The sequence below is a fragment of the Passer domesticus genome, chromosome 5 (assembly GCF_036417665.1).
Source record: "Passer domesticus isolate bPasDom1 chromosome 5, bPasDom1.hap1, whole genome shotgun sequence".
Classification (NCBI taxonomy): domain Eukaryota; kingdom Metazoa; phylum Chordata; class Aves; order Passeriformes; family Passeridae; genus Passer; species Passer domesticus.
In genome coordinates this window covers 38660884-38684954 of record NC_087478.1, presented here as the reverse complement: position 1 = coordinate 38684954, position 24071 = coordinate 38660884, and the positions used below count along the sequence as shown (strand labels likewise).

Sequence of the window (24071 nt, the reverse complement as noted above, 5' to 3'; positions counted from 1 at the left end):
TAACATGGAAGCATAGAAACAATGCTCTTTTAGCTCAGCCTCTGAGTATATTTAGATCCTGGAGGAACTCAAGAGTACGAACTGTCCATATGTTATCCTGGATGATTTCCTGCTTTTAGTTCTTAGGTTGGACAGAGATTGCAGTTGTTCCTCACATCTATAGAGTCTCCAAAACTCCAACTTAATCACCTTGACAATAGAACATTATTGTCACATGAATGTATTTTACATATAATAGGTCTTGTTATTGCCTTCTGAATTTTGCCATCATCTACCTATCACTTGAATTGTTTTCATAGCATTACCTTGAGCTTTGGTGGGAGCAGCACTTCCAGGGTACAAGAAAACTTTCTCTGCAGTTACTACTGGCTCATGTGCAAGCATGCTGCTCCCACACCACGTGTAGAGCAGTTCTGCAACTAAGTACAAGGCCAATCTCAGCACACACAGAACACAAGATGTATTATAAGAAATGCTGTATCAGCTGAAGGTGAACACAGGCCATAGCCATTAATGCTTCTAAAGCATTCCTCTTACCTAAGAAAATGGCATATTAAAATGGCAACAACACAAAAATCTCAGTATTTTCTTCCTGGTTTAACATGAGAGAGGGAGATATACAAACAAGCTAATGGGGATGAGGAATACTATCGCTGTTCTATTTTTCATGGTAAATTGATAGGTCTAATTATATAATGCATTTCTAGCAAGATCATGCCAACATTAAACATCAGGCAGCATACAGGGAACTACAAGAAAACTCATAAAGCTTCACTTACTGCTCTTGAGACCTTTCACCAAACATTTTAGTAAAACTCCACACTGAGCTGGTCTCTGAATACATTAGTTGTGGCTACATTTCCACTTTCAGACCACAAGTCTTGGAAGCCTGGGAGTATAATGTGTCTTTAACAAATAATTTCTTCTTAACATAAAAATTAATTTTCTTTTGTCCTTGAAGCTAAGACATGGTAGGAAAAAAGAGTAAGTCCAAAAAGGGAGACAAAAGCCTACCTACCTGGAATTAAAGATGTGTGTCTACTATAACAACAACCTAAGCAAACAGGGAAAAGAAAACTTCTTTAATTCATAAGATAAAATCTTTTAATGGGGTAATAAATGAATGCCACATGCTGTGCAGTGCCATGTTTGACACCCAGAGTCAGTTCTCATGTTGAGAGGGATTTGAAAACTTCTTCAGTATGAAGTATACAAAGCACAAGGCACAGGGCCACTTTTCAAGAGCTTTCCATAGCTTTATATTGACTATTTCTTCATACACATAGCCCTAAAAATAGGCCTTGTCTCTGATGATAGCTCAGCTTGGACTTCCATCCAAACCACTATTGCCAAGACGAGGTTAAAGCCTCATGCTTCATTAGCCACACAGCAGCCTTGGCAAGGGCCAGCTCAAAGCAGCAGTGCTCTGCATCATCACCGTCTGTCCCAAACTAGGAATTAGTGTGAGGAATAGCCAAAAAAGGCAGTCACAAAACTGTAGCTTCTGTAGCAATCAAGCTCTTGCACAGCATCAGCTAAGTCTCTGTCTTCAGTCACATTGTTTTATCCATTTTCCTTTCCCAAACAATTTATCCTTTTTTTAGGCCATATTGTGTCTTTCTTCTTGAATGGGCTTAAATCTATTAAGTAAGTCATTGCTCATTTCTCCTACTTTGGTTCCAGCATCTGTTTTCAGTATATGTCTTAATAGTTTTCTACTGTAGGAAATCAGAGGAGAAAACCACCCAGGGAGACAGAGAGAACAGGTTAGATGAAAACACTTGGAAGGCAGGAGTGAAATCCCCAGAGACCTCTGTGGTCTCTGGCTTCCCTGGTACCCTCTGACCAGATTATCAGCACTGATTGCTTACCCTCACTTACCCTACTAACAGTCATCCCTTCAGACCTGCTGACCATGCTGATGGCATGATCGATCTTAGGTTTGTTTCCATCAAGCAAACAGGCTTAAGCAGTTTGACCCAGCCTGGCTTCTGACAACACGAACAGCTGAGATTGCCAAAGCCTAGGGATAATGTCTCTCAGCAACGGCTGCAGCACTCACACTCTGAGAGCAATTCTTCTCACAGCTTGTGTAGTGGGTTTGGACCTTTTGCATCTCACACTCCCAAGAGCCAACAAGGTCTGTATCTCATTTCACCTTTTCTCTTGTCTTCTGTCTTGCCTTTTCCTTTCACTAGACCTCCCCAATTTGACACCCTAATGTTTAGATGACTCTTGTACACTACTCGGCCTCTAAGACACAGGACCACTGTCTCTTTTCCATGCATTGCTCTTCTCATACTTTTCAGTCCAAAACTCCTTGGGGCAGAAAATCTCTTCTCAGAGAGAGCTCCTGAAAGCACTCTAAGGTATTGTTCCTTACACAGTTGGATAAAGTAACTGAAGTGAATGAAACTGCATCAGTACCTTATCAGACTGAAACGAAAACACTTTAAACCTTAATAAAAAAAAATCAACAAAGACTGAGTAAGAAGTACAGAAGTATTTGCCCCAGTCATCTTCTGTGCGCACAACAGCCAAAGAGTTTGGTACCAGTGCCAAACCTTCTACTGCCTCGCTGCTTCACTTCTTCACCTTCTTGGCCACTACACCAAGCCTCCCCTCTCTATTCCCCAACAACAGCTGGATTCCACAATCAGCAGGAAAATGCAGCTGGGGTAGTCCTTCTCCATTCTCCAAACACATTGACACTATTAGTTTCCAGCTTGGGGAAGAGACAAGCTTCTACACCTATCTGTGCGGAGAGAGAGAGCAAAGACAGAAGGAAACTTTGCAGCCTGAGTCTGACCTCACCTAGGAGGTCATGTTCCTCCCATCACTAACATTCAGAGCCATGAACATAGAGAAAAACAGCCTGAGCATGCCAAAATGAGGTCACCCAGAACAATGAACGGTAGCTATTATTTTGTTAAGACCTCAATATTTCTCTCTTTATGCAAGTTCATTGTAGAATAGAGCAGGTTGAGCTTAAATGAGAATTAGGCTGCAGCTTTTTAGTATGCCCCAGGTGAAACAAGTGAGCACGCACAAAGGGCACCTGATAACATTATCTGCACATGCACTATTCTGTAACCATTTCCATAGGCACAAAGCACTGTCAAGCTGCCATAAGACTTCATGCTAATTGCTTTGTGTGTGTTATGAAATGTAAATTAGGACTCCCTCAAAAACCTGGAAAACTGCACTTATCTAAATCTCACTTATTATTGTAAGGATTATAAGAGGGCAGTCATTCAATAATATTTCCCACCAAGAAACATAAAATTAGGCTCTGCAAAGATGTTCTGCACAAAGAGATGGATCTGGTAGTGTATATAGCAGTTGTTTCGCTGCACATGCAGCTCCAAATCAAATTTGCAAACTGGTGAAACATCTGGAAGGGAGAGCCTCAGATGGTGAGAACGATCACAATTATGGTAATACCCACAGTGTTTCTTTACCAAGTGTGATGTAAAATTAAGTAGTTAATATACATGATAATTAAAAGAGTTGACACAATTATCAAATGTTGCATGACTCCTAGGACTGAAAGGACAAGGTGGGGGGGCTGCCCTGTAATTTTTATTTTACCTACCTTCTTCCAAAAGAAAATAGTTTTTCTGAATAATGAAACATAATAATGATAGTTATATGTATTTGTGCCAAAAAATAAAAACATATTACAAGCACATCCTGTAAACATCTTCACTGCTTCATTATTTAGGACCAATCAAGCATTTTATGAATTGTAGTTATTTATGATGGTTCATATACTGCATTTGTTTATGCACAAAATGGTTCCCTACTTCCTCACTGTGGCTCTTTATCACTCAGCAGCAAGACAGGTCAGACTTCAAACTGTGTTGCAAGGGTCTTATTCTCATATCCTTGCTAGCCCTCTATCCTGGAAACACTCAGCCCTGTGTTTAAGTTTATGTATGCAAGTAGTCTCACTGAACTCATTCATTAAATTCTAGCCTTATTTAAATTGCCACAGGTTTTACCATTGATTCCATTTAGACCCAGATTTCATCTAATGGGACTATTTACATCTGAAAAGCTGAACACATGTCCAAGTGTTTGTAAAACTGAAGTCCCAACAGCAAAGACAAGGCATTCGCTGCCATTTTATCTCTTACTAGCATGTCAGACCTACAAAACTATTTGCTTTCTTTTGGATTTTAACTAAGTTAGGACAAAATAAACACATCTTCACTAAATCAGATTATTAAGTTATATTTATGCTTCTTTTTGAATATTACTAAGCAAGTTATCATCTGCAATCTGCAGGAAATAGTTAACGCATAATTGTCTACACACAAACACTGACTTTGCTTACCAGAAGAGTTCACTTGTACCTTCAAAAAAGAATAAATTTTGGCAGTTACATGAATATCAGATTAATAAGGTGTAGTCTTCTTTCTTTAATTAGAACAGCAGCAATATTCAACCAATCTAAATTGAATTCAATTACATCAAAGTTTAGTCAGTTTCTGAAGCAATGCCTGAAATATAATCTCTGCAGCTGCTTCCTCATTCAGTTTTCTTTTATAACATGGATAGTGTTAGCTGACCCAAGGAGCCAATTTCAAACTTTGAAAAGAAAAAAAAAGGAAACCCAAATATTGCAAAGTCTGAAGAGATCCTTCACTGCAGAAAGAAAAAATTAAGCAGTTCCTGATGCAATTCAGAACAATGACTCAAAAAAATAAGAACTTTCTAAACACAAAACAAACAATTTGGTTTTTTCTGATTACCATACTATTTACTATATTTATAAGCTCAGAAACTCCCAAGGGCATAACTGGATAATAATTTAATCAATCTTCTGGAAAAGTCACTGATTGCAGGGCCCATCACTTTACTTTATCCATGACCTGTGCTGCTGGTACAGACATAACATAGCATGTGAGTACAGATGGGATGAAAAATTATGTGTTTTATTGTGCGTGTGTATGTGTATACACACATATATATAGTTAGATGTACAATTAAGTATATTAAATGCAACCATCCTGTTACGAAAAGGGTTCTTTTGCATTTTACAACACAAAATACACAACAAGAAGTCTTACTTAAGCACTTATCCTACAAGTGTGCTCACTTAGTCTTGGCAAAGCACTATCTGATACAATTTCAAATTCATTCTTAGAATTACCACAGTATCTGCTCTTCCTTAACAGGATCAGGCTCTGCTACTTCAGAGACTTTATATAGGATTTAAGTCCAAGAAAAGTGAGGATGGAAAACAAACACTCTCCACTAATACAGCATACAGAAGTACATAAAGTAAAACACTGCACATCTCCATACTCTACACACAGATGTTTCCCCATTATTTCTTATGTTGAAAGAAGTATGCAAAATAAAGTGCTCTCAGTGCCTTTATTCAAGCAAAAACCTTCAGCCATCACTCCCACTATGCCACACAAAGAACAGCTGTCTTAAATCCTTGACCACACTAAGATCCAGTGCAATTTGTATTTTAAAGCAGAATTGTTTCAGTTCTACTAGGCAAGCAGGAAAAAAAAATGATAAATTATTTTAATCACCCTCATCACTGAAAATTCTCACCAACATCACTTAGATTTTTCCTTACAGAAATACTTACAGATAGACTGAGGTACAGGCATTAATAAAATAACTCTTTATTCTGGAATCCTGTAATCTTTCCCATACTTATATTTACCTGTGTTTTAGTTCTTTATTTTTATGCTTTAGAGTAATTTTACTTATTCAGAAAAGTGTACCCTAACACTAGAATTTAGTAGTAAGAAACTGAGGTTTAAATCTTTTTGCTGTAAAATAAACTCCTGTGCTCTTTCACATCATTAACGATTAGCAAGCATAGTGTGAGCACAAACTGAAACCCCCTGCCTATACTAAGCTACAACACACAGAACCTCAACAAAATCTATGAATTTCAGTCTGCAAGATGTTCAGAACAAGCCAAGCACAGAGCCAAACTGATAGATTGAAATACCACACACAGCATGTGTTCCTGGAAACTGTGCCTAACAGGGTGGTACCTTGCTCCAAGCTACTGCATCTGAGACTTTCAAGACATATATGGTACTTATCACCATGGTACCTGCAGATCTGTACTATCCAAATTTCCTGCTTCAAGAAGCCTTCTTCTCCAACACTACTTTCAAGCAGCACCAAGATCCAGAGCTGCAAAGATGAACAAACTTTTTTCCTGCAGAACTAGTTTATTTCCGTACACATCAAGCCAAGAGCTCAGAATTACAAGAGGGTTAATGCTTATCTTAGTGATATTTGGACAAAATGCTACAGGCATTCCTATACAGTCTGTATTTTCACTAATTTTTCAATAATCTAAAATACCAAATATTATTAATCACTAGTAAGGCAAGCTAGCAGACTAGATATATGGCACACAAATAGATGAAAGTCAATATTCCTTAAGGCCTTTTTTCTTTGTGGGATTCTTTCAAGTCACCACACACTTGCCCAGACCCTACATGAGGTGGCCCTCAATTGTTCTCGGAGAGGATTGCTCATATTGATTGAAAACAGAACATTTAGGGGGAAAAAAATGAAAGAACTGACTGTCCTCTAGAGAAGTGTTCCCTGAAAATTCTTACAGGTTTACTGATGTTAACATATAAACATCACCTTTTTCATTAATACTCTGTTTTTTTTTTTTATCATGTGCTACAAGCAGACTCTAAATTCCAGAAGACCAACTAGCTTCCTTGCTCACTGGACATCCAATCCTTCCTTTTGATTTAACTCTATTAGGCATGAAACTCCAGTTACTCCTCCATCAGGGTAATCCCAGGTTCCACTCAAAACACATACAAACCTACCCATTCAACATTAAACAAAACTGATTCAGTGAGACTCACAGAACTGCAACTTCTGGGAGGGACCTCTGGAGGTCATCTAGTCCAAGACCCACCATACTCCATTCAAATAAAGCAGGTTCACCTGGAGCAGGTTGCACAGAAATGTGTCCAAGTGCGTTTTAATTACCTCCAGAGAAGGAGACTCCACAACTCCTCTTGTCTTTTAATTAAAGCAAGTACAGTGCTACAGCAAAGCACACTCCAGAGAAACCAAAACTGCTCTGGCTGAGCAGCAGCTCTGTCTGTCTAGACACCTCACAGTTCTTGGTGAAAGAGAAATCATATACAAGTTCTTTTCTTAAAGCCCAAGCCATAATTTCAAAATAGCCAGACACCCTTATGAAAGCTTGAACCATCCAGCACAACAGACAGTGAAAGATGTGACTTCAGCTGCCACAAGTTTGCCATGACAATGAGCAGGAACAGGGAGGAAAGAAGCCAAGCAGTAAGAGACGTAGTGACTTGCAGCATCACTCAGGGCCCGTCCTGACACACAGCCCCAGGCTCATTTGCGTGCAGCAGGCACTCCTCTGAGGCTTCACCTGCCAGCCACACTCCATAAGCCACATCACCACAACCATCTCCATGGCAGGAGCTGCTTTCAACAGCCAGGCAGAGCAGGAATGTGCCTGGCAGCAAACAGCAGCACAGGCAGAACTCCAGGTGATCCAGCTTGGCCTTGGCTTTTTTACCATGAGCACAACAACGTGAGGAACCATTTCCTTTGTGGCCTTTCCCCACTGTTAAGTTTTTCATCTTCTGGATAAAAGTATATTTGAGAACTCTCCAGAAGCGTGATGTTTATTAAAGAGAAATACTAACATTTTTAACAAGCCAAGTGATTTACATGCAAGAGATGAGTAATGTACTGTGAAATGGAATAGAACATATAACTACATCTTTTCACAAAAATAGAAAATTTATTCAAGTACACTGGTGTTACAAAGAAGCTACAAAGAACTGTGCTACAAAATAAGAGCTGCTAGACAAAAATGCCATTTGATTAAATTTTTTCATTATGCTTAGTACTTTTTCTTTCAGCAGGCTTTATTTGTACAGCCATGCAGCATTTAAATTATTTTTTTGGCACTGGAACCTTAATTCAGATCAAAGTGATTTAAAAAACCTAAGTTTTCTTCTCCTTTAATTATAAAAATGTAAGACATCAGAAGTTTAATTATAAATAATTGGTTGAAAAAAGGAAACCTTTCTTCTGCAACTAATATTAATTTTGCCAGAGCAACACTCTTTTCTTTCTTAAAGAAAATAAAACCAAAACAAAACAACCCCCACAGACAAAATGACCTTTAAAAGTTTCCTCAAGTACAATTGAAACTGTTTGAAGAAAATGAAACACATACACTTGAAAATTCATGTAATTTATTACAAGAAAATTCTTTTTTACAATTCAAGATTTTGCAGTAAGGAAATACATAGATAGAGGCATACCATACCAAGAAGTATCTTCTCAGGAACTGTACAGTGTTTCTTTTTGGCATGGGAGCTGGAAGGAGGCCTGGAAAGCCAAAGAAAGGATAGCAGAATGGGAGCAACCTTGCTAGAGACTCACAAACCAAACTTCCAAACCAGAAATTATTTCAGAGAGTTGCCCAGGATGATCACTAACTAAATACTGGCACCAGAAAGGTCAGATGGGCCAATACATTTTAGTGACACCTAGAGTGCTGATGTAAAATACAAAATAAGGCTTGTTATGATCCTGCCTCAAATGTCAGTCTAATTTCTTCATCTTCTTATTGAAATATTAAAACAATCAACACTGTTGCTATTACTAAGTAGTAATATCAAATAAATACAGTATCAAATACAAGAGAAGGAATGACAGCACCTTCAGTGTCACATAACTGTTGGAAATGAGAGGATAAAACAAGTCACAATGTTCCTTCAATTTTTCTTTATTTGAAAAGGAAAAAAATTATTTTTAAAAGCATATGAAGCATGAAAAAAAAAAAAAGAGTATAGAGCAGAAGGTTCATAACCTACAGAACAACAGCTGCAAGTTCCACCCACAGAGTCACACTCAACACAATATGGGCTCCTACTTCAGTAAGGGAAATCCATAGTGTTATTTGGAGATAGGAAACTTAGGAAAGTTACTCTAATAGCCAGAAGTGACTGCAGGCATCTCATCTGAATTGCCAACTGGATCTAATCCTCTTCTCAAAGTAGTCCAGTACAAGTCCCCTCAAACAAAGGAGCCAGCCAAGCATAACTGATTCTGACCCAGGAAAGCTGACAGGCTGTGAAATGAAACCAAGAAGATTCCAATGTTTCCAAAGTGCTACAATATGCAAAGACTAAAAATACCAACAGGATCAGTTTGCAGAGGAGAAACTACTAAACAACCTATAAGCATTGTGTGCTTCAAAAGGAATACTTTTAAGTGTATTATTTAATGTGCTCCTTTGCACATTGGGCAGCAAGAACCTCCCATATCTTTTCAAAGGTCCACCACCAAAAGCATGCTCTGAAAACACCATCACACTATATACGCACACAAAAGACTTGAACAAGCCAAAGTTAAGGTCACAGAAGTGGCAGACTTCTGAAATTAATCCCCACTCCAAGATTTCATGTGAGACTGAAACAAATCAGTAGTTGACAAAAAAAAAATCAAATTATCCTGGATTGAGAATTCCAGTTTTAATCTCCTATTGGAATCTGCATGAAGACATATCAAGGGCCTCTTTGATAAATGCATACCATTTTGTGCTGGTTGGCTGGATTTCAGGGCTTGGTTTTAACTGTGATATTCCACAATAAAGGGCTTGGCTGACCCCCATCTACAGACAGGTTTTTAGTTTCCTTAATTCTTAAAGATTTTTATGATGGACAACATCCAGTGACTCAGGGGTTTTTCCTCTTCCCCCCACTAAGTAACGATGCCATTTTAAAACTGCTTCAAACATCAACTTTAGGAAACTATTTTCAGTGGAAGAGTATTTCTTAGTGCTTTGTTCATACACTGGAACTCCATGACTGCTTTTTTAGTACCAAAGTAAATAGCCATCACCAGCTTCAATAATTGCTGAGAAAACATAAAAGCTATTTTAAAAAGCATCAACTGAGAAATATTCCTGCATAGAAAATGGAGGCTGGATGCTGCAAAGGCACTCCTGATACATCATGACACTGGACACACTCAGCCAAGCACTGCCTCCTGAACAAAAGTACCTGATTCACAGAGAGCCATACAACTTTAAGCTACATTCCCTTGTATCAGAGGGAGAGAAAAATCTTAGACAAGCAGTTAACTCAAATTACACTTAGAGCAGGCAGCCAAGCAATTGGAAACACTATGTACAGAAATGAAATGCTATCTTTAAGTTGGGGCTGCAGATAAACACTTTAGTTAGATATTTGAGAGTGTTCAGAGACTGGTTTCCCACCTAAGCACTGCATGCAGGTCATTCTACAGCAATGATGTGGAAGTGGCACACTGGAGTCTGATTCCTGGGCCCAGCTTCCAATTATTAACTACTATAGGTAAAAAGCCATAGAGGTGAGAAGCGAAGACTGGAGAGAAATCTAGGAAGGGCATTGGCTGCTGTTGAGTAGGTTTGTTTCCATGACAATTTTGGTCACTGAATAGTGACCCTGTTTCAAGAGTTCAAGTCTTTTTTAGGATTTAAGTATGCAAATTACCAAGCTGCATGAAAATAGCATACAGGCACTGGCAGGGACTTCACAGCAATAGTTCTGCTACCAATTACTGCGTTGTTCCCCTGAATAAGAATTGGACTAGCGGACTAAAGCATGTAGGAGCTAAAAATCATACAATCCTCTCATTAGCAAAATAGCCTAGAGTAACAATAAATTCAGAAACACCCATCCTGGACATGGGATGCTAAATTCAGAAAAACGTGTCCTCCCTTGAAATCCAGGTCAGAGGTCAGGGCAGGGCTTCTGGGGTCTACTGACAAGTTGGTGAATAATAAAAGATTCCACAGACCAGCCCAGTCATCTAGAAGCAATGGTTTGTACCATCATATAGCAAATCCCCGTTCAATCACCTGTCAGTCTCTGGCTTGCCAGGCCAGCTGGGACCGGGAATGCTGCTGGGGCCAATGTGCTTAAATCCCGGAGAGAAGGAAATTATCTGAGGCAGTCAACAGTGACCCCGTGAATATATTAAGGAGCCTTTGTGGCAGACTAATAGCAAACCTGTCTAGCTCTGTTGGAACAAAGATGCCATAAAAGGCAGGGTCTCAAATTTTAGCATACAACAGAATTCTGCTATTTAATATAATGATAGTATATATACCCACAGTGTCTTTACAGATTACACTGATTCTTATCAGTTTTTGAAGTACTGATATGGGCCACTTGAATAAACCACTGGACAAAAAAAAAATCAGAATAATTAAGATATAAAAGACAAAAAAATCTTATGCTGAAAGCACATGATTTCCAATAAAACAAAAAGGAATTAAAAAAACGAAGAAGTAAAGGAAATAAGGGACTGAAGACAGTAAATGAGTACTATTTACCACCAACTGAAACCTGCCACTGTTCTTTGAAAATTTTGCTTTGAAAACTCATGAAACCACTAGGACAATGAAGGCTAACAGAGTAATTCACAGTGTCCTAGGAAATACAAGGATTAGTATTCAAGGAAACCACTTTTATTTTTTCTCCCTCTCAAAGCTTAAGGAGGTCAGGAATGGCCAGTGAAGCATCATCAAGGAACCTTCCCAAGTTACAGAGGCTACATCACAAAATTTTATCGCTTTCAAACAGTTTGATTTACCAATTTTATTCTTCCTTGAAGTAAAATAGAGATTGAGAGATTACTTGATCCTTGGCTGCTGCCCCAGAGATCCAGCTTGTTCCTTTGTTTCACAGTCAGCTGTCATACACAAACAGCAGCAGCCCTGTGCTAGCCTGAAGCATCCTCTGAAGACAGAGCCAAGTGCATGTTGCTGCCTTTGGAGATGTCTGTCATAAGCCATTCACAGGTCCACAAAATATTTCAACTGTCCTGAAGTAACAAACTGAGCAGCAGTGTTGACATGTGAAGTAATATTTAGGATGCCATTCCAAAGAAACACTTTCCTCTGACTCTTCCGAGTTTCATTCACCAACAGGCTAGCCTTTGGGGGAAAATGGTTTAGTATGGAGCTCTGCAGAGGGTGAAACTGGGAAAGAAATTGCAAAATTTACACCCTCTTACTAGGGAGGGACTGCTAGCACAAAAAAATAACACATCTTAAGTCTGGATGACCATCCTAACACAGGATAAGCACCTGATCTTGCAGATGTGAAATGAAATCCTACTGCCATCCTGACTTAAACAACCTGCCCACAGAAGAAGCTCCCACTCAAAAGGATCATAAGGAGAGTTGATATCATCAGTCACCCCAAGTGGGAAAGCAGAAGTCAAAGGTTACCAAGCCCTAAGGCATACAAGAAGCTTCAACAATCAAGAGAAATTTCAGAATTTATTTTATGACTTTCAGCATAAGGTTCAGGTCTCCAAATAAAATGCTTCCACCTTTCAAACAACCATTTCAGACAAAAATTAGGGTTAAAAGAACAGAGGAGGAAATGGGCATTTTCAAAAGGCTTCTTTTCCAAAAAGCAGACATTTATCCCAAAATCTGAGTAAAAACTATAAAATATCCAGAAATAATTTTTTTTTTTTAAATCAAACATAAAACACTGGCCCAAAGAACAGATTCACTTCTACATAAGTAACAGTAACACTAAGCATCTCTGCCTTCAGATTTAGTCTGTTTCTCCAGCTTTTTTTTTTGGAGCCACTCTCTCCACAGGTTACCAGCAGTCTTGCATCAGTTTCAGCATCAAATATTTCAGCTGAAGAAAGAAACTACATAAACAAACAGCAAAGTCTGATTCAGTCATCTTCACAGAAAAAAAGAGAATAAAAGAAAGAAACAAATCTAGCAGCAAACAACAAGGGAAGGGCAAACTTCCAAATGAGGGAAGCAAAGGAGCTCTAATTCATCACTCTTGCAGCTATCAGATGGTTAACAAATTGAGATGAGATACTTCTGAGCCTTTCAGCGACTTTCGCTCTGGCAAACTTAAAGGATTCAGAAGTGCAGCTGGAATACATATGGGAGATGTTGGAGAAAGTTGATCATTTGAATTTGTAACTCCATTGTGTGCTGGAAGAACTTCCTGCACATGAGGCGCATCCCGTCAGAGATTCAGGGAGACTCTCCATCTGCTAACAGGCATGAATTTATCCTCTGAACCAGCTACCAGAAGCGACATGCTTTATGTTAGTGTTACATATGCAACAAGAATCTTAAAATAAAGCCAGTGGGGACATAATTTCTTTTTTGCTCTCTATAATCTCTATACTACAGCATCTCAAATGGAAAAAACCAAAACAAACCACTCACTGACATTTTGATGAAAATAAGATTTCACATTTGGATCAAAGTGTTTCATTCAACATATTTTTTTATGCAGAAACCATTTTTAAATCAAAAGCCAAATACATATTTAGGTTATGTTCAGCACTTTAAAAAGAACTGGTATTAACAGAATGTTATTGTGTTGAGTTTATCCCATTAGACAATCAGTTACCAGTTCACCTGGTTAATACTCAGCTACAACACAAACTCAACTACAAACCTTTACTACACAGCCTAAGTTACTCAAGCATCTTCTCCAAGTTACCTTTGCTCCTTTATGAATATGTTATAGCTCTTGTTTCATATAAAAATTATCTTTATGGTGGTTTGAAATTAGCATGCAGAAGATAGAACAGAGGGGACAAAGAGAAAACACTAGAGAGAAAGCACACAAGCCCCTGTCTCCCCATCACCAGCCTTGCTCCTGGAATTCAGAAGACTGCAGCTGCCTGTAAACTGGAGCTACTAAAAGCTACTAGAGAGGTGTACTTGGAGGTGAAAAATTGAGACGATGACAAAAAAGGGCAATAAAAATCACAAATGTAAATTAATAATCAAATATACACACACAACAAGGAGACAGATGGCAAGTAATTTTCCCCAGTGCACTTACACTTGTTCTTCTAGTGCACGTATTTGGGTCACTTGCTAGATTAAATCTCATGTGGCAGACCCAACAGAGGTACTGTCAAATGTGTATGGGCTCAGCCTGTTTTAAAATGATGCAAGTCTGACACTACAGGGTGAAAACATTTAACAGGATTTTTTCAACGCAGTCTGGAATATTGCCCAGAGACTTTGAAACAGGGCTGATGGATATTTTCTACCATCAGCAAGGCTGCCCCATTCAGGCCTGCTAAATAAAATGCAGTGTAAGCCAGAGAAAGTTGGTCTGTGCTACCAGATTTCATGGAAGAGCCCTACACAGACAGAGACTAATCTGTATGCATTTTCCAGAACACTGATTTTGACAATGTGTCACTGAGACAATACATCACTCAAGGTTAAAGCTTCCTACCATACTCCCCCTAAAATATGCCTTTCTTCTGAGATTTAGAAGAAAGGACCACCTCAACAGATGAGCTGCTTTTGCCACATTCACTGTAACAATGCATGACCTTGGATACACAGAGCACTAAATCTTCCCCTCCCCAGCCATAAACTGACAGTGACCTGTCTTAGTCAGCACAAGACACATGAAGGATGACAGCTTCAGTGCCAGGCATCTGCAGCTCAAATTGCCAGGTGGGCTGGTGTGGCTTAAATGGCAGGCAAAAATGGTCACGCCTATGTGTAAGCCTAATTGTAGAAATGGGTCTCCCTCCTGCAATACTGGTCGATACTAGCATGAAACACAAACTGTGTGTGCAGAGATTAGGGCCCCCCCCTTAACCTGGGAAGAAGCTGGGTTTGACAGAGTGCAAGCAGTAATATCTTCAACACATCTGCAGGAATATAAATTGCATTCCTCTCTACCCTGTTACCAGTTTCAAGACGATTTTGCTTAACAATAAATAAACCTTTAGTAACAAGCAATGTGAGCTACTTAAATATTTCCCCCCCCCTCTTTCTTCATTTATGTCTTGTTTTGGGATACTACATACCACATTCAGCTTCAAATAAATAAGTAAAAAGAGGGGGAAAATATATCTATTTGCTCCCAGCTGAACAAGGAGATTTTGAGCTGGGGAGGTGAAACTCTCAGTAATAATCTACACACGTAACTAGGAAATATCACAGCTGTCTGTAAAAATTACAGTGGCGGGGACAAGGGTGGCAAAAGCTTGTGTTTTCTAGGTCTACATCTACAGAACAAAAAAAAAAAAAAAAAAAAACCAGAACATCCAACAACACTGGCCTTTGTGTATAGAAACTGACTAGAAACTGACAAGTGACACATTCATTCAAGGTAATCAATATGTCAACTGCTCAAAAATATTGGGATTGCACTGATTATGTGCAATATATCTGCTTAGCCTGAAAGAAACGAGTTAAGCAGGTTAATGACAAAAAGTAAGAGCATGTACATTTGCTCGCTCAACTTCCTCAAGCTTAAAATTCATTCTATTTCAGTTTACGTGGGTAAAGGGTGGGACACAAAATATTGAATCTTTTGGAACAGAATCAAAGCCCAGACTACAGGCAAGTTTGTTATATCACTGTCCACAGAGTCTTTAGTTTGGTGCCATGCTGCTGCTAAAATATTACATCTTACCATTGGAAAATTGATTTTGCTATAAGAAGTTTTATGATGCCACTTAATCTTGCCCAACCTACATAAAAAATACAGAAAGCAATTACAGACACCCTTTATGTAGTAAGTTTGATCACTATATTAAAAAGAGAACAGTTGATGCAATTTCAATATAATTGCAAAGGAAGTAGAATAAAAACCATGGCAATATGCTGCCCTCCTCAAACAAGACATTGCTGGTTCCCAGCTTTTAAATGCATAATCTTGGTTCAGTTCAAGTTAGTAGCATAATCCATCTCCTACATGGAGGCTGTGTCCTGCAGCTCCAGCATCGACCTCCTTTTCTACTGTTACATTTCAAGCCAGCTCCTGCAGAGCAGCAAGATTCTGTGATTACAGTTAAAAGAATACTTTGGGTCTGAGCCTGCCTCTTTGAATAGATAACCCTTTCGAGTTCAACAATTACTACCACGAAACAACCCTTTCTGCCTTGTCCCTTCCAGTGCTGCAATTGAAAAACATCCTAATTAGATGACCCCACATACAGATATGCCATTAACTGGCTTTTACAGCACTCTAGTCAACGCCTAAATCTTAACTACAATGATGAGAAGTACTTTATTTAGTTAGGAGGTAAACACATGAACAAAGCAATCTTTTAGAACACCTTTCAAACAGTGTGAAATTAGTACTAGCAAAATCTCTGTGTGACTATCTTTTCCACACTTTCAGACACTCAAATACCACTTTTTTCTAACTGCATTAAAGCACACTCAGGCAAGACCAAGAGTAACCTTGACCTCCACATCAACAGCACCAGAAAGTACTTCATACTGCTTTCTATGCCTAGTCATTTGAACTGGCCTGTAGGACAGGCTTTTAAGCTTCTGCTTAAACAACCCAGTTTTTGCCCAAACATTGGAATATATGCTATGTAGGGTTATGTAAATATTCCACAAGTCCTGCAGTTCTTAACTATAATAAGTGGGTTTAAAATAGCATCACTGTATCAAAATATTCACTACTTCCTATTGATCCAACTCAGACCTCACATCTCAGGGCAACAGCAGACTTTTCTCTATTATTGTTTATGAATAAAGCTTCAAAACTTTCAAATAGGTTTAAGAAAAATCACTTAGCAAATTGGAAGACCCACAGAAATCTAAAACCACTTAACTGCTCACAAGGCTTCAAGTACATGTAAATGACCTGGAGGGCTGAAGCCTGAATTGCCACATTCTGCAGCCAACTCTGTTCTCAGCCAGGGACCCATACCAGGACTAACACTTGGCATTTGCTTCCAGTATAATAGGTTTAATAGTAGCAAGCCTTGAAAATAGGGGGGAGTATTCTGGAAGCGGTGACAGATCTTAAACGCGGCAGGTGCACTGTAATACCGCTTAAGGAAGGAAAATTCCAAGTTTAGTAACTAATTACTTTAGGACAGGCAGGTTATTTTCCAAGGCAAATGCCTAATCAAAGACGCATCTGACCCTTTCGCATCCCATCAGCGCACCGGGAAGTTCAACTCATCCGGCAAACATCATCCTGATCAGGCACATCCCTCATCCCACCTCGCCGTGCTTCCTCCCGTTCCCTCCTCTCACGCCAAAGGCTCCAAGGCACCAACCCTGCCTGTCAGCTGCTCAGGGAGCTCGCTGGCACCGTGAACCTGAGCCACGCCGTAAGAGCCCCGGCTCACACACCCACCCAGGGGCACTCCCGGCTCCCTCCCCTCGCTCCCTGCCGCACAGGCAGCCCCGCACGCGCGGCCAGCTGCCGGCTCCCGCGGGATTCCAGCCGCGCTGCCGGGACGGGACGAGGCCGGGAGAGCCGCGCCGAGCCCGGCCGAGCCCCCTCCCACCCGGCCCCGGGGCAGACGGTCTCCGGCTCGGAGGAGAGAGGCTGATGAAACGCTGTCAAAGTCAATCCCGGCTCACTTTTTGGATGGTTTAATTCCAATGGAGCATGAATCACCCCAGGACGGTTAATAAATTTAGCCAGGCGTGCTGTTCTCCCTAACAATACATTATAATTATGCATCTGTTTTAAATGCGACCAGATTAAGTCACCGGAAAAGGCACAAATCGGAATTTCCCCCGACTAAGAACAGCGCCTTTCCGCAGCTCCGGCGGGCAGGTACGGCCAGGAGAGGAGCAGGTGGGCAGTCCCAGCCAGCCCAGCGGCGCTCCCGGCCGGCGGGGCTCCGCTCCCCGCGGCCGCCCAGCGCAGCCCGGCAGCGCACGGCAACTTCCCGCGGGCGCTCGGCCCCGGCGGAGCGGGAGAACGGGACCGGAGGCGGCCGGGCACCCCGCTGACACCAAGCATGCGGGACCAGCCCAGGACATGCCAACTTAGATCGGCGGGTCCCCTCCCGCTGCCTGGGGCTGGAGAGGACCGAGTCCGAGCCGCCAAAGCCCCGGGACCCTCCGGCGCCGCTCCGGGCACCAGGAGGGGGGCGGCCCAAGCTCCGCTCCCGACAGGTGAGCAACCCCCGCCCGCCCAGCCCCGCTGCTCCCCGCCCTACCTGTCATCGTAGCAGAAGTCGGCGCTCAGGGTGTTGAGGTACAGGGCGAGCCCCAGGGCGCTGCTCAACAACTCCGCGATCATCTCTCCGCCTGCCTCCGCCGCCGCCTCTCGCACCGGAGCAGCCTCCTGCCCTGCCCGGCCTCCCGCGCCAGCCCCGCCGCGCCTTCCCCTCGCGCCCCCCGGCACCGCGGGGCGCCGCTCCGCGCTCCGCCGGCGGCCACAGCCTGACGGCGTCCCCCGCTCCGCCGCCCCTACCCCATGGCAGCGGGGCGATCGGCGGCGACGGCGCAGCTGGGCTCAGCGGAACGGGGCTGAGCGGAGGGGGGCTGAGCGGAGTGCGGCTTCGGCTCCCGCTTTCCTCCCGCAGCACCCCGGCGCTGCCGTAGCTCCGTTCGCCGCCCGCGCCCCCCTCGCTGCCGAGCCGGGCGCCGCCGCCGAGGCTCTGGGAGCGCCCGCGTGGGGCGCCCCGGGCTCCCACCGCGCCTGCGTGCGGGCCCGCCCCGCGCCGCCCCTCCGGGCCCGCCCCGCCCCGCCCCGCCCCGCGCGCCGGCGGCTGAGGCGGCCCCGCGCCCGCCCCGGCCCCGGCGGCTCGGGCTGGGCCGTGTCCCGCTGCCAGCTGGGCACGATCAGGGCTTATTTTCCTTCCCCCTTTTCTCCTTTTTCCATTTTCCTGTTCCATTCTGTTTTCTCTTTGACTTTTCTACCCTTTCTTTTCCATTTTTCTCTGTTCCCCTTTTCTCTTCTTCCTTTTCCCTTATTTATATTCCTGTTTCCCTTTTTCTCCCTTTTTTTCTTTTTACTCAGCCGCGCTGAAAAGGTCAGATTAGTAGCAAAGAGAATATACCTGTACTGGGAATGGATGCCAGAGCAGGGGGCTCCACACTTGCCCACACCCTGCTTTTTATCAGTGTGAGCATCCTCAGGGAGCACTTAGCTTGGCTTACAGTTAAGCAAAATCACTGAAATTTGGCAGAGAGGGTCGGAAACAAACACACCCCAAGGCAAGGAGTGCTGCAAGCTGGTGCTCCCTCAGGACATCCCCACACCTGCTGCTCGCGAGAGGAGGGGTGGGTATAGCCAGAGATGTGCACTTTGAGTAGAACAGATAAATAGACTGGAAAGGAAAGCCAGCTGTGGAAAATAATGAAGTGAAACCATCTTCCAGAATTCATGGGATATAGAGGCATGAAGTTATGGAAAGGATTTGGGTCTATCAAGATTATTATTTTTTTTATGGCAAGTTTTTAAAACATTGCCTCCTTTCGCTGCTAGCCAGCCCTTTTATGTAAATGTTTCCTCATTATTTCCATCAAGTGGCACATCATGCTGTCCCAGAAGAATGGGAGTCTGTTCATCAAGCTGTGTCTAATAAATTGGGGAACTTTTAACAAGTTTTCTTTCTCCCCTATGTGATTATTTAATGCTGTTCTTTGCAACCTCAAAATATACAAAGTGCATTAAGACCTCTTTTCAAGCAATGCTCAAAGTGCTCCTGGGAAGTCTGCCCCAAGTGTCACAAACATCTCAGCTGCTTCTACTTAGATTCAGGGAGTGTGTTATCACCATCAGTGGCAGTAATTGCAGACATGGGGGGAGGGTGCACGTTTTTTCAGAACATTAAAGCTCCGAGGGGCCTTACTGAACCCATTAGCAGATCACATTGATCTGGCATTACACTTTTCAGCCCGAAGCACTGAATATAGTAACCTAGATTTTAAAGAGTTGCTATTCTTCATCAGAAGACCTGTGAGCCTTCCTTTCAGACACCAGTTCTCAATATGCTTCTGGACCTACTGCCAAGATCCCAGTCATCACGACTTAGTCCTCCTTGCTGCAGTGGAATTGCTGAATTCACACACTAGGATTGTACAGCTCCTTCTGTAGAACATCCTAATAAACTCTGCATAAAAAGCAGTATAATTGCTGCTGAGTCATAGTGGCAGAGGCCTCTTGTTATCCATCAAAAGCATATGTATTTTTTCTTCAAAGAGGTAGGACTACAGACTGGGGTAGATGAGGTCTGGCAGAAAAGCTTTAGAAACAAAATAGATCCTCCAGGGGAAAAAAGTTAACAAAGCCAGGCACTGTCTAATAAAAGTAAGTGTCAAGAAAGGGTGGGATGAAATGTGTAGACCGTGTAGAGAGTGCTTGTTCCCCAGGACATCCCAAGTGCTCCAGGGTGGCTGGAACCAGCCTGTCCAAGTAGATTTATCTGCACTACAAGAATCCACAAAGTCTGTATCTTGCAGACACATTTCTTGTTTCTTGCAGAAACAAAGGACAAGTTTCCTCCCAGTGGCAAGAGCTGTCTCCAGTGGAGATAACCTGCTTTGTAGAAAAATATAGATGGCAACATGTGCATGCACCACCCCCTTGTCAGCTCTGGGACTCCACAAGCCAGGCTAGACCAGGGCAGCAGCCAGAAAGAGCCAGTGCAGAAGCCTGGAGACAAATTGAACATAAAAATTATTGACCCTTTTAAACAATGCCACAAAAGACAACGAGAGGGTAGAAACAAAATAATCATAAAATAATTCCTTCTCAGAGTTAGTTAAAAGTATTAAATGCATGTAGTTATGAACAACATTATCTTTCACTGTATCATTGAGAGATATCAGAGATATCATATCTGACTCATAGCAGATTTACATGTGATGTACAGGAACCACAAGGTGTCAGAAGAGCTAATTTACAAGTTCAGATCTGTCACTAAGCAGATATTTTGAAAACAGTCTTCACCTCCAGAAAGTCACAGACTGTGGTGCCAGGGAAGAGGTGTAGGCTTGTAATTACACATAATAATAACAGTAATTGTAAAGATAACTAGAGTTACAGGATCTAACAGCTGATCTACTGTGTAGAGCCTAGTAGACTAATTCACTTTGTTTTGCTTTATTGCAAATATGACAATCAAAGTTATCTGTTTTAATAGCAGTTGGGAAATTTCTTCATTAAAGACATAATGGACTCTGAGTCACCATGCTACAAGACATTTCACCTAAATGGTGCCTGAGAGATTAAGTTGTGGCACAGCATGTAGAAATACATGTCTGTCACAGTGACAGATTTGGTTAACCGGTCACTGACTATGAGACCTTAAATGTCAGGGTAATGCATGTGCTACAGATCCCTCAACAGATTAGATTAGACACTTCAATTTCTATTCACTGGGTTCATTTACTGGAGCTTGTAAAAAATATTTGTGCCAACTTCCTTGAAGCATCTGAGAAGAGAAAGGCTAACCCCTTGAAAGCTGCTGGGGTTTTTGATTAGAATGAGGTAACTGGATATTAAATGTAACTATAGAAATAATTAAGTGGATTTTTTTTTGCCAGTTCTTATGCTCAGATACCATCAAAGAAATGTCGTAACATACTGTGCCTAATTTTGAACAATACAAATGACACCCAAAGATGTAGCTTAAGGAACTTCAGAAATGTAAACTTTGGTCCATTTTGAAACACCCATGCAGTCAAGAATAAACTGGTGTTATCTAAGAAAGAAAAAAATTATTTGATTTGATTAAAAGTGCAGAAAGAGGAGTAGAGGAGAATGCTTTAGCCAAGTGCTGCTTTCACAATTAGTCACTGATCCATAGAAGTAATGTTGGATTCTGTGGACTAGAATCCAAGCTGTTGTTTTACTTTCATGCTAACAAGATCACGTTAATCTTCAAAGACACCAGTGCTTCTGCTTTCTCTAAGAAATTGCTTTTGGGTTTTTTTGGGTTTTGGGGTTTTGTTGGATTTTTGTTGTTGTTTTGTTTGGGTTTTTTTTGTTTTTTGTGGACTTTTTGCTAGTGTTATGGTAATAATAATATCAGCAACGACAGCCAAAGGAAAACTAAGTTGCAACTCCAAAACTGTAAAATTTCATGGAAATCTGTATGAAATATTGTAGATATGACAATAAAAATTAAACAGCTGCAAGAAAAAGAAGCACACACAGGACTTCCATCAGTACTTGGAAGAGATTTTAACTTAACACATTTCTTAAGGATGTACATTTCTGGGAGGCACCAGTTCCTACTTTAGATCAGTCAGTGGAGCTAGAGTATTGCTGCAGAGCTGGAGAGAGAGAGAGGGGGAGAGAAAGGGAGAGAGAAAAGCGATGCATTTTTAACTTGACCTAATCTAATTATGCAGACTCTCTCTACAGAGAGAAAAAAAAAGATAGTTCAAGGGAAGTTTCTTGTACACACAAAACATGCAGAAGCATTTGTATGACTCATAGGTGAGCACATCTCAGTGGCAGAGAAAAAAGTACTTTTTAGTCTTTTTTGAATTTTCAAGGATTATTTTCTTAATATTAGTCCATTCTAGACTAATCCTAATCTGCTTTGCATATTTATCTCCCATGTCCTTTGAGATAGCTCGAAGAAAGATCAAAAAGAGTTTTTAATCCTTCTTGTTCAGAGTAAGTTGACAGCATAAACTTACTAAATGCAGAGATGTCTATTTGTCATCTCCTAGAACATGATGCTCTTACTGCTTTTCTCATGCTTTATAAAAATAGCAATATGCCAGTTTTGGTTTTTGGAATTTGTTTGATTTGGTTTGATTTAGTTTGGTTTTGTTAGGTTGGGCTTTTTTGTAGTTCTTTTTGTCAAAACAGCTCAAAGAAATACAGATTCTTAAAAGATGGCTCTGGAAGTAATTTAGAATTAGACTCATATTATACAGGTAGAAATCAAGGCAACTGGCATTTGTTTCAGTTTATCCAAATCATATGAGAACTCTACAGCAGAAGAGGAATCTATCCAAGGTCCCAGCCCTGATTCCAAGTCATTCATTTGCTTTCATCATGAGATCATCCTTCCATTCACAGTAATTGATATTTCCTTAGACAAAACACAATGGAATTATCTCAGGGATTAATTTGGCCTAGGACACTAATTCTGAGAAAAGTTCTACTTGACAGATGGATGCCTGCGACATAACCAAGAGGTCTGTGGTGTGCAGCCTGGATTTTGTGCAGGTGGAGGATAGGGAGTATGAGTTGTGTATCATATCCTGCCTCTCATCATTTCTTGGCAGCTGTATTGCTCAGTAGATGGAAAAGTTTCATCAGCAGCTGAAAATCTGTTCCTTGTCATCTTCCTTCCCACAGAAAGAAGTGAATCATGGTGCTGTCCATAAGTCCTCTACTTTTCAGGCTATTGACACTTCCCTTGTGATGCAGATGTTGAAAGACAGTTTTTACTCTAGATCTGTCTACTTCTACATTATTTGTCTTTCAAATGTATAACCTGGGATATTGGCTGTGAACATTGGACAAAAAATAATACATCTCTATGGCAGCAAGATCAGATCTTCATCCCACAGCAGAGCAAAAGCAGCCAAAGATGCAAGTGTAATTTCCACCTCAATCCCTGCAGATTTTCTGTAGAATAACCTAATTTACTCCTTTACCTCAGTACAATCCTGGCTTCCTGCTGTATTAGCATGAAGTGAAGCCAGGAAAACCATGATTACTCTTAATTTAGAAAGAATATGTCAACATTACCAAAACATATCTAACACCATCACAAGCACAATTCTCAAGAGTTAAATAAACAAGGGGAAATTATTATAGGGAGTAAACCTTTGAACCCCTCTAAACAGAGTCCGTTTGATTTTTCATAATAATATTGGAACTAAATGACATTTTTTACTGCAATGTAGACAAGCCCAGAGAGGATAATTCAAGTAGTTCTAGGTTCTTAATTAACAATATAGCAGAAACAGCAACTAAATTAGCAGGAATTAATGTTTTTTCTCATCTGCTTGCTCAATTTGAGGAAACCTTCTCTGTAGACATGAAATCTTGGATGGCCTCTGTCTCCATACTTCAAAATATAATTAGCACATGCTAGCAATAAAGTCACATTAAATTTAATTTTTAATGAAATAAACACATTACTGCATTTTTAGTGGTTTAAGGACATTTCTATGTTGGAGATAAGGCAATTTCTTCTTTTATTTTCAAATATGGTAAAATGCAAAATATGAAACATGTGAGGGTTTTTTTATACACAAGATTTGTAGCAGAAGTTTAATCAATCCAGTGCATTTGCAGCTTTTAAGTGAT

At 41.0% G+C, this 24071-nt stretch overlaps 1 protein-coding gene across 3 annotated transcripts in view; it reads right to left on the bottom strand.

Annotated features, from left to right (window-relative positions):
- Positions 1-18480, bottom strand: part of TMTC2 (transmembrane O-mannosyltransferase targeting cadherins 2) — a 234089-nt gene extending 215609 nt beyond the window's left edge. The window contains exon 1 of one of the 3 annotated variants that reach the window (XM_064419624.1): positions 18001-18480. In XM_064419624.1, the coding sequence (XP_064275694.1) occupies positions 18001-18083 (83 nt within the window). In that variant the 5' untranslated portion in view covers positions 18084-18480. The remainder of the gene's footprint in view (positions 1-18000) is intronic. The other 2 variants (XM_064419632.1, XM_064419623.1) reach the window with 2 other exon arrangements.
- Between the last annotated feature and the right edge of the window lie 5591 nt (positions 18481-24071).